The sequence below is a fragment of the Aphanomyces astaci genome, assembly GCF_000520075.1.
Source record: "Aphanomyces astaci strain APO3 unplaced genomic scaffold supercont1.46, whole genome shotgun sequence".
NCBI lineage: Eukaryota > Oomycota > Saprolegniomycetes > Saprolegniales > Verrucalvaceae > Aphanomyces > Aphanomyces astaci.
This window is the reverse complement of record NW_009798309.1, coordinates 192551-203181: the sequence shown is the minus strand read 5'-3', so window position 1 is coordinate 203181 and position 10631 is coordinate 192551. Positions and strand designations below refer to the sequence as shown.

At 45.2% G+C, this 10631-nt stretch overlaps 2 protein-coding genes across 2 annotated transcripts; both read right to left on the bottom strand.

The window, feature by feature from the left end:
• Positions 1–6695: 6695 nt before the first annotated feature.
• On the bottom strand, positions 6696–7503 carry H257_13210 (hypothetical protein; the record flags this gene model as incomplete). The annotated part of the gene is made up of 5 exons (XM_009840677.1): positions 6696–6837; positions 6898–7106; positions 7151–7213; positions 7311–7413; positions 7463–7503. The coding sequence occupies 5 exons, from the start codon at positions 7501–7503 to the stop codon at positions 6696–6698; spliced, it is 558 nt and encodes a 185-aa protein (XP_009838979.1).
• A 1385-nt stretch (positions 7504–8888) lies between these two features.
• H257_13209 (hypothetical protein) lies at positions 8889–9641 on the bottom strand (the record flags this gene model as incomplete). Its single annotated transcript, XM_009840676.1, has 2 exons — positions 8889–9328; positions 9398–9641. 2 exons carry the CDS (start codon positions 9639–9641, stop codon positions 8889–8891), a joined length of 684 nt encoding a protein of 227 aa, XP_009838978.1.
• Positions 9642–10631: the final 990 nt, after the last annotated feature.

Below are 10631 nucleotides of genomic sequence, written 5' to 3'. Positions count from 1 at the left end.
CATACGGGGGTTCTACCTCGGAACTTGGGCCATTCACTTCTGCTTTTGCTTACTGTTAATTGACCAGCAGATAGTCACCCTTCAAAGTTAATGTTCGTGGTTTCTTTGTACAATAGGCTGACTTGGAAAATTTATATTTGGAAAAGCGAGCAAACGTTGAGGGATCACTGTAGTTCGAAAGGAAGATATTTCCACGAAATAAAACCCTCTGTGCTCACGAAACACACGCCACTTGATGGTGGAAACCCCGTAATTGCTTCATTCGTTAGTGAACCTAGTAAGACTTTCGTACGAATTGTTATCCATCCGTATTAGTGATTCAAGGAAGTCTGAAACGGGTGGTGAACAAATTGATTACTACTGTAGTACGAAGCAACACTGTTGGTGTTGTTCCGAGGGAATAGCTCCTATTCGAAGTACTCAGGACTACATGTTCTAGCGGTAGTACTACGTAGTATGTCACTGTGGCACCGACTTTGCAAAATGGTGGAAAAGTCTAAAATTTGCTCGAATTGTCCTCAAGACAGATGCAAAGCCATCTAAACAATACGTATGCTTGCTGGACAGAGCAGTACTGTACGTACATACCTACAACTTACTAGTACCGATTTTAAAATAATTAAAAAATATATGAAACTATAAAATTTGTTATTTAATACTACGTAGTATATAAAAACGAGAAAAGAGGGACACAACATTTTAGAAAAAAATTGAATTCCTAATGAATTATTTGCCTGGGAGTCCGCCTCAGCTTCGCGGTTTTACCACTTCTTGTCTGCTTTTCATATGTTTTGTCGGAAAGCAGGCACTGTACCCCAGAACATGTGTGGTACTACTACCTTGTCTTGCGACAGAGTTATGTAAAGTGCTACTACCTTGTCTTGCGACAGAGTTATGTAAAGTGCTGCCATCTACCTCATACAGTAATACTACCGGTAGTACTAGTTAAGTATAGTACTCCTATTAATAGCCTGTTTTTTACGTTTAGTCGAAAAATAGGCATGTGTGGTATTATTGCCTTGCTTTTCGACTGATTTATGTAAGGGCCTGGTCGGGGAAATATGTGTTCCTGTCCGTGTCGATTCATGTTTGTACGGATATAAATTATTCGGATAGGGTACGATATGTGGACGGTGAGCATTCGTGTTTGTGACTGATCTGCCGACACTCCAATGCAATTCAAGATTGCGATCATCGAGGCGGCGTACACATTGTCAGCGGTATGTGTTGGGGTAGCAGCAACTCTAACCTGCTACGCTAATGACAAATTCAATGTGTTCACGGTTACCAATGTTGATTTTGACATCGTGCTAGGCAAACCATAGTACGAGCAATAGTTTCAGGCAAACCTTCAGTGCAGCCAGTCGACATTCCGCCGTCTGGCGTCGTGGCTCAGCACATCTAATCCAGAGTTGATGAGACGGGAGACGTCTCACTTGTTCAAGAAGAAGGTTGCAGTGCTGCTGGAGTTTCTGGGGTCCGAGGGTGGTTATCGTGAATCAGGCGCTTCATTCAGCATGTCCACATTGTGGTGCGTGGAGACCACGAACGTGTTCGTCGCTGCCTTGGCGAAGGAAGCAAAGTTATGGATTTCGATACCTCAAACCCCCGCCGAGTGGCTTCGAATCAAGGAGGATTTTTTTCAGAAGCAAAACTTCCCTGGAATTTTTGGTGCTGTGGACGGCTACCCTGATTGACATTCAACGCCCCAAAGACTACGATGAATTTTACAATCGTAATATAGACCCGTCGTTGAACATCCAAGCCGTTGTCGACTCCAATATTCGATATATGTCTGTGGATATCCGACCTGGATCATACTCAGACAAGAAAATCTGGAAAACATTCAAATTGGGCAAATCGATTCATGGAAAAGTCCCTATGGGATTTTTCATCCTGGGTGATGCTGGGTACATATTGCTGCCTTGGCTGATCACACCTTTCCGCGAAGAGGGTAAGTTGTCCAAGTTGCAAAAGCACTTCAATTCCAAACTCTCCAGCTGCAGAATGTCGGTCGAATGCGCGTTTGGGCGGTTGAAGGAACGAATCCAAATTTTGAAGACGCCCATGAAGGAAAAGTCGTTGGACCATACAGTAGAGACTTTTAGCAAGTGCGAAATGTGAGTAGTTTACATACTTTGTACTTCATTCGATTTTATCGATGTCTGAAGTTGGAAGTTTAAAGAATTCAGATTTAGCAAGTCTGAAAAGTAAATCCCAACGCACCAAGCCAACACCATCCATTATTCCTTCTCCTGTTCTTAGTCTGTGCCTACCGGTATGACTTCATTGCGCGCAATTCAACGAGAGACACATAAGGGCGTGTAGAATGTGGATTTGTGTATCATGTGCGACGTTATGAAACGATAGTCATCGAACGCTTTGGACTGTAGGGACTCGGACTAGCTCAGCGGTCCTAATGCCCGCTGCTTTCGAAGTTTGAGGATCTTGAGTCAAGATTCTCCCTCTGTTTGGTCGTCAAGTATCGTGGCGACCAAACATAGGTTTACGTAGTCAGGACCGAGCTCGCCGCCCGTCGTCCATGCCTTGGCATGGGTGATCAGGCGGCAATCATCGGAGGCTTGGTGCGCGGCGGCGGGGAGTATACTGTGATGTACTGCCCTGAGCTACAAACTCACACTAGCGTCCTGCATCACTGTACATACCCGCGCTTGTGCACTATCCTAACACTAAAGCACATAGTCTTAACTACCTATGCGTCGGCTGAAGCGAGTCGGAGCATGTTGGTGTGAGTGGAGCAAATCTAATAGAGCAATTTGATTGGCTCGGAAAGTAGTCAGATGTCTGCGGACTTCGAGGCCAAAAGTGTGATGACTTCCTCACTTTTCAGACCTGTTTCCGAGCAAAGTCTGCAAGCTTCGAAGTTCGAATCGAAGTTTAAGTCTGGAAAGTCAAGATTTCGCACTTGCTAAAAGTCTCTAGTGTCCGTCGTTACCGCATGCTTTGTACTGCATAAGATATTTTTGCACTCGACAAGGACGAACTATTTGACAATCCCTGTCAACGGCGCGATCGGAATGATCATGCCTAACCTCAAGACGATGACGATGTTGAAAACAATTCACTGCTTCGACAGCATGCAGTGAACAAGCGTTATTCCATTGCAAGGATAATTTATCAATAAATTGTCAAATTTGAAATCTCGAAAAGTACGTGCTTACTCATTCTTATTTCCCTTTTGGGCAACTGAGACAGCAGTTAGGTCTTCGTGTCCGATTGCGACTTGATCGCAATTAATACATCGTCCAAAGTGGCACCCGATGCTGGCTGAACTTGGGGATGTTGAGACATCGACGTGCCTAAAAACATCAACCCTTCCTTAATTGCATTGAAACCTGCTTCGAGTGACTCGGATTGTGACTTGGATTTCGCGTCACGACTGCTCTTCTTTTGTTTCTTTTTTGAAAGCTCCTCCGCCATTTCTATGTTTATTTCTTTTAGCTTCGTCGTTATCAGCAACGAACGACGAGCATATCTATTAATTATAATTTGTAAACGTGTGATAAAAACAAACAAGTAGTATAAATACACCAACATTGCGTACCCGTGCTGTAATGTAAGCAATCGTCCTCGCTGACATCGTCAGTGCTCATAAGGGACTCTCGCTTGTACCCGATCTTATCACCGTTTGGGTTCGTTTCATAAAATGTTTCAGCCTCGGCTGAAAAGAATGGCATACTCGCGGGAAATGTGTAGATATTAACCTTCCGGTTAATATCACTGCATTCATTGGTCGAGCTAGATTGCATTACACAGGACTATATTAGAAGTATCATATCGCAGTATCTATTTTACAAACTAGCTGAGACTACAGGACCCTACTTCTACCTGTATGAGGCGTTGAAAGGGGCCCGCCTAGTAAACTACAAAGCAGGTGTGATGATTGCGAGTTTCCCCTCCAACCAGCTTTTGACCTCCCAGCGTGGCCCAGAAACTTACCAACTGATGCCGCAGGAAGGATAAAATGACTAAACACCACACAATCAGTGGCCCGCTTCAGCCACAGCACCGGTGACACCGAAGCTAACCCTGGAACGCCAAGTCATACCCACAGGGAAATAGACTACACAGCACACATTTGACCACCCTCGGTACCCAGCCATATGATACCTCTAGGGATCAGAAATGCTAGCTCTATTGCAATCTCTCACATCAAATCTATGGTGGCCCGCAGCCGCCGCAGCTTCGTGTCGGTTGTGCCAGCTCAACAAATGAGCAAAGATCGCGTGGAACTCCTGTGACGACGTCGGTCACTGTGACGAAGAAGGTGTTCCGGGAGTATCGGCTGGAGCATGCGATCCGCAGTCAACCGATCTACATCCAACAAGACAATGCTCGCCCTCATGTTGAAGTCGACGACGCTGCCGTGGCGTTGGTGGTTTGTTCTGATGGCTGGATGATACAGCTTGTGGCACAACCGGTGACGCGCCCTGACTTCAACGTCTTGGAGCTTGGATTTTTCGCTTCGATTTAGGCCTTGCAGCACCGTGAAGTTGTCAGTGGAATTGATGACCTTGTTGCAGCAGTGCAGAAAGCTTTTGATGCCTGGATTGGCGCGTTCTGGACAAAACCTTTGTGACGCTTCAGAGGATCATGGGTGAGTCATTGAAGATGGGAGGCGACAACACATTCAAGTTGCCGCACTCGCTGAACGCCAAGATATCAAGACTTGGCCCAGTCGCTCCTGTCGTGTGTGATCCAGATGTAGTCAAAGTTATCGAAGCGATGAATTCGGGAAAGGACTTCGAACGCAGGGTAGGTAACTTTTCTAGTGCATTGGCCGCGTGTGATATTGATGGGGTGATCAATACGTCCAATATTGATCACTTCTGCACAATTGTCGAGTCCATGACGACATGAGTTACCAACTCCACTATACAATCGAGGAGCTTTCTAAATTAATGGTGAATAAAATATACAAAGCCAGTTGTAGTATTTTACAACCGAGCCTTCTTCGGGGCTTCCTGCATTGCGTAAAACTGGAGACATTGCTTTTGGCCATATTGTTATCTTAGCTTATGTATGCACAGTACTAAGAAAAACTGTACTTCCTGCATTGCGTAAAACTGGAGACATTGCTTTTGGCCATATTGTTATCTTAGCTTATGTATGCACAGTACTAAGAAAAACTGTATTATTATTCATAAAATTGACTTTACGACAGGAGAAAACATGATATGTTGCACTTAGAGACTGTTCGGGGAAAATACCGAGACAAAAAAGTCAACCAGGACGAAATCACAACCGGATTTTTTATCCGGTGTCATTGTGCCGATGACCATTTCGTGTCAAGGGAAGAGTTCTGGTTTACTCGTGGTTTTGTCATGGTGAGTGGTGGTGCGTGTGGCTGTGTTGCTGATGGTGTGTGTGGCTGCATTCCGTGTGCTAGGTGTGTCTGTCCTCCGGGTGGTGTGTGTGGTTATCCTCTGAGTGGCGTGTGTGGATGTCCTCTTGGTGACCTGTGTGGCTGTCCTTCGGGTGGTGTTTGTGGCTGTTTACAATGTGGCCCTGCTTGTGTGGCAGTCTAATGGGGGTGCATGTGGCTGTCAAGACATTTAAGCTGCTTTGGCTGGAAGCATTGCTGCGGCAGCTGTGTGCATTACCATGTCATCTGTGACCCGCACCGAGAAGCACAATTTGCTGACCGTGACAGAGATTGACTTCCACGAATTCTTAGTCGATCCAGAGTACGACCGATGGTTTATGGACAATTTACGTTGGAATCAAGAGTCCTTTGTCGAGTTATGTGAGTTGCTGCGGGTGGAAATGGTGCAATACAGTCTCGACAATTACACCAAATCCCACTCATACGAAAACAGGTGACTGTTGTGTTCTACTTTCTGGGGTCCCATGGTGGATACAGAGAAGTTGCGGGTGTGTTTAGGATCAAAACGAAACATGTCGGGTATTGTGGGGGCTATCGACGGAACACTAGTTGAAATCCAACTTCCAAAGAACTACGATGGATTCTACACCAGACATGGGGACCCATCACTAATCGTCCAAGCCTTGGTGGGTCATACTGGCGCATTCACTAGTGTTGACATAAGACCTGGGTCATTTTCGGACCGCAGGATCTGGAAAATGTCAACGTTGGGACGTACAATCCGAATTTAATTTCCAAGTGGTTCATACATCATTAGGGACTCAGGCTGTGTATTGTTTCAATGGCTCTTCGTGCCGTACCTTCCACACAAGGAGCCAAACAAGACTCTGTCCGCGTGCCAAGGCCACTTCAAGTACATGCATTCAAGTACGCGAATGATTGTTGAATGCGCTTTTGGCCGGCTTAAAGAACGGTTCCGTACGCTCAAAATTCCGAAGTGATAAATCAATGACGCAGACCTCCCGCAGTTTCATGGCGTGCATGTTGCTATCAATATACTCCACGACCCATTGTTCAACGAACCACACAGTGAACATGACGGCAACATTTATTGTCAACCAGAACCTCATGTACGGACGAAGACCAGTCGAAACATCAAGTGCCCTGCAATCCGTTGGTAGATTTAAGCGAGATAGAATTGCCCAAACATTGTTCAAAATGAATAAATCAAAATGTTTTATTGTTGAGCTTCAGCTACATTGGATTCACGGCGGAGGATGTATTGGAGAAACTGAGTGATTTGATCGGATTGTTTTGCCATCGCCTCAGTTTGTTTTTCAATTGATAACTATATCTTGTTGCTCATGCCACCGGCGGCAGGTTGTTTTCCAAACGACGACCCGATGCTTTCAAGCCCATTGCCAACTGCTTGAAGGCCTTGAAGTAGGGCTGTAGCGTGGGACGCTTGATTCGTGTGAAATTTTGACGACCTAAGAATCAATTAATTACATACATCAGAACGGTACAACATTATTGATGAATACAAGTACTTTTTCGCACATAATAGCTTCTTTTCGATGTTCGTGGGCACTACAGTTGATGGCTTTGCATTTCTCGTCTGCGAGGGGGCAATGTCGGAGTCTGTACCCATGACACTGTCCGAATCGCTACCGACGTCCAAGCCTGTGGAAGCCTCGTCATCGAAATCAACGTCAGGGTCGGACGACAACAGCGAGTGTGAGTAACGAAGTTGGTACCCCTATACTCAAACATAATGTCGAAGTACTGGGGCTTCATACGGACAGCCGAACCATTTTCAGTCGCCTTGACCTTTGGTTTAAACCACTTTTTCTTCAACTCGTGTAGCTACAAAAAATATATATATCCAGATGATCCAATAATATGTAGAATATACATATAAACTAAGTTGTAACTTGTTTTGAACTTGTTCTGCGCTTAATACTTGATCCACCCCCAAGGAGAGTTCGGCAGCAAGTAATTCATACGCATCGAGGCGCATTTGATTGTTCTTGACGTTTTCAAACTTGTCGGCCAGTTTCACAAACCTGAGTCGAAACATACAGTCCGCCACTTAGCTGCTATCTTCCCGCTCACTGCAGCAGGGTGACAGCCGAGCTTTTGGCGCCCAGTACCATTGTTGTTGCCTAGGACCATAAGGTTATCTTCTATTGTATTGAGAACATCACAAACACTTTGAATATCACCTTTACCGGTCAGTATCAAAACTCTTTCCTCGTCAAGCTCAGGTTCATCTCCGCGTTGACTCGCTTTGCGACTCATCCCGTCAATTAAATTCTGAGTACCCAGACACATCCGGATTCCGGTTGCGTTTCGGTAATTGCAGTTTCAATCCACCAATCATATTGCGTTCCATCATGGTTTTTCGTCCCCCGAACATGCTCTTAGGATTTGAACGTGGTTTCCTGGGTTCGATTCCATGTTTTGAATTTCGTTTTCCCATTTTTTATCCATCCTATTATGCTCTGGACTTCGAATGCAAAATACCGCTGGGTGAAATATCTATTTCTGGACCAATTCATTACCAAATTTGAATCTGAGACGTAGAATTTCTTCGCCACATTGAGATCTGTCGATTCTACGTCTCAATTTGCTGAAATTTTGAGTAATAAATATGAAATAGAAGTCAGAAAATTTTGTGAAAAGTTTGTAGTTTATAGATGACGTACACCATAGTACGTACTACTCCGTTCCAGAAAAACTGTCAGGTAGATTTTCACTTGATTAAGGTATGCACTGCGCAATTGAAACGACTTGCTTTTTGTATGCCACTCCAAAACACCATAACCCGCACCAAAACTTTTATTGTATTTTTTTAATGTCTCATTCAAGAGACTTGACCATGACATCGAGGTGAACCTCCTCACCAAGTCGGCTTTTCAAATGAGCCAAAGCGCTCTCGTAGGACGAGGCGTCAAACTCGACATTATACGATGCAAAGTCTGCAATGAGAGCGTCTTTCTTCATGTGAGGAAACTTATACTCGTTGCTGCCATGTATTTCAATGGACAATTCCATAACTTTTTGAAGGGTTACGAAAGTCTTTGCAAGCGTGTCAGTCGGCAACTCATAGAACGCATTTTCTACAGCAACAATAAGCTCCTCGATGGTTCCAGTGCACTTTTGGTACTGTAGGCTTTGAATAGAATTAATGAATCCTAAATCTAACACGTTGAAATCGGGGCTGTTCGGGGGTTGGTTAGCCACTCCAATGCCACAAACTCTATGTGCACAAAGCTTTTCTGTCGTTACATTTCTGTGCGGGCTTGCATTGTCTTGTTGGATCAGCACATTACCCCGTCTGCCACATCTAGGAAACTTTTCCTGGATGGCGGGGACAACCTTATTTAATATTGTATTAAAATAAATTGGTGCGTCGACGGGTTGTGGGGTGGTGACTATGGCGCCCTTCGGCCTGTTCTTGCTTACACGCTGCGCTGGCACCACTTGAACGAAGGGCCAAACACCAACCTTGCCGCCCCATTCCTTTTTGCCGTATGGGTCATATCGCGGCCTGGCCACAGCGGCAATGAACATCATCTTGGTGATAAAGCGCTTGGGACTTGACCGCCCGGGCCGCGACCTCTTCGTCGTAGTACACATAGTACCTACGCTTAACCATCGTCAAGTAGAACCACTTTTCGTCAACATGCACATAGTCGTGCATGTCGTTGAAAAGATAGTGTCCACTTGGCAAAGGCCGAACGAAGAACATGGCAAACTTGAGTCGGTCTTCGATGTTCGCAGGGGTGAGATGGAGCTTGACGTAGTTTGAACGCACCTTGAAGCGAGGATTCTTCTTCAGGTGGCTAAAGATCGTCATCATGGGGATTCCACACGCGGCCGACAGAGAGCGTAAAGTGTGCCGTTGTACTTGTGGCACGTTTCCGATGGCAGCTTCAATTTCGTCGCTTGTTCGGAGCGCATGGTGTCCAGAGTTCCCTTAAAAAGTCCAACCTCATATATCAAAATTGCACAAATTTATATATATATCTGGTTTGAGAGAATTACCCTTGGTTTTTGAGGCAGCATCGGCGGCACAGTGGCCACGGTGGAGCGACAGACGCGCTTGCGTCCACAGACGTGATATCGTTCGCGGATGGCAGCGAAATATCTGTGCAAGCTCGGTGAGAACCCCACGGGGCAGCAAACCATCAACGGCGACGCTAAGCAGCGTTTCGTAGGCCGTGCGGCGATGGGCAAAGCTCAAGTGCTTGCGCAAGGTCCGCGAGGTCCCGGACGGCGACCGAAGCATCACCGGATCGCCGTGGTGAACGAAGAGGCATGTAGTGGTGATATGTGTGTGTAGGAATTGCTGCGTAGCCAATAAATTGTGTTATGAAGTTCTGGCGGGTCATTTTGTAATAGCTGACCATGACCCGGAAGTTTTGCCGCGCAATATCTCAACAACCAAAATGGCTGGAAAGTGCTATAAACTACCCAATCAAAGTAGAGATCTTGCGCTTTCCAGAACGCCAATCAGACACTCAATTGGAGTATTTTTAGAAAAATGCTGCCAATCAAAAGTACAACATGACAAATTTTGTGGAACAGAGTGGTATAAAAATATTTTTGCATTGTGGGTAAACCTATTATGACCACGTTAAACCTCGTCTTTGTCGAAACCCAAAGTAGATTAAAGTGCTTCTTTGTACGGATACGATATACGGATACAAGTATTTTACTAACATCAATATACCCTTCGTGGCCAAAATCTACTGGCCATATACAAAATACCTCTTGGTTTACAGTATATTACCCGACCAATTATTCGCCAAATTTGTTGATGAGATGCTACATCTCTTCACCACGACGAGATCTGTCGAAACTACAGTACGTCTCGTTTTACTCAATTTTGAGAAATGAAAACGTAGAATACCGGTACGTCCCAGACAGTTTTGTGAAATGTTGGTACAGTAGTTTCTACTAACGCGCAAGAGAGTCTATTACCGGTAGTAGTTGAACGGTTCTCAGTCTTGGCTGAAGGGTATCCAGATTTATTCAACGCTTTTCGGGGCCAGTCACAATCGTCATGTCAGGGTGTCGTGTATACATAGAGTAAGTAACGTTTGAATATGTCACTATGGCCGGTATAGAGTGAAAATGGAAACCAGGCAATCACCTTGCGTCTGCTCCATATAATCTACTGCCATCTCGCCCGATTAGCCTCATAATACCAGTATATGGTACCAGGGTACGCATTAGCCCACCGACGTTACATGAAGTACATGTCCAATCTATGCAA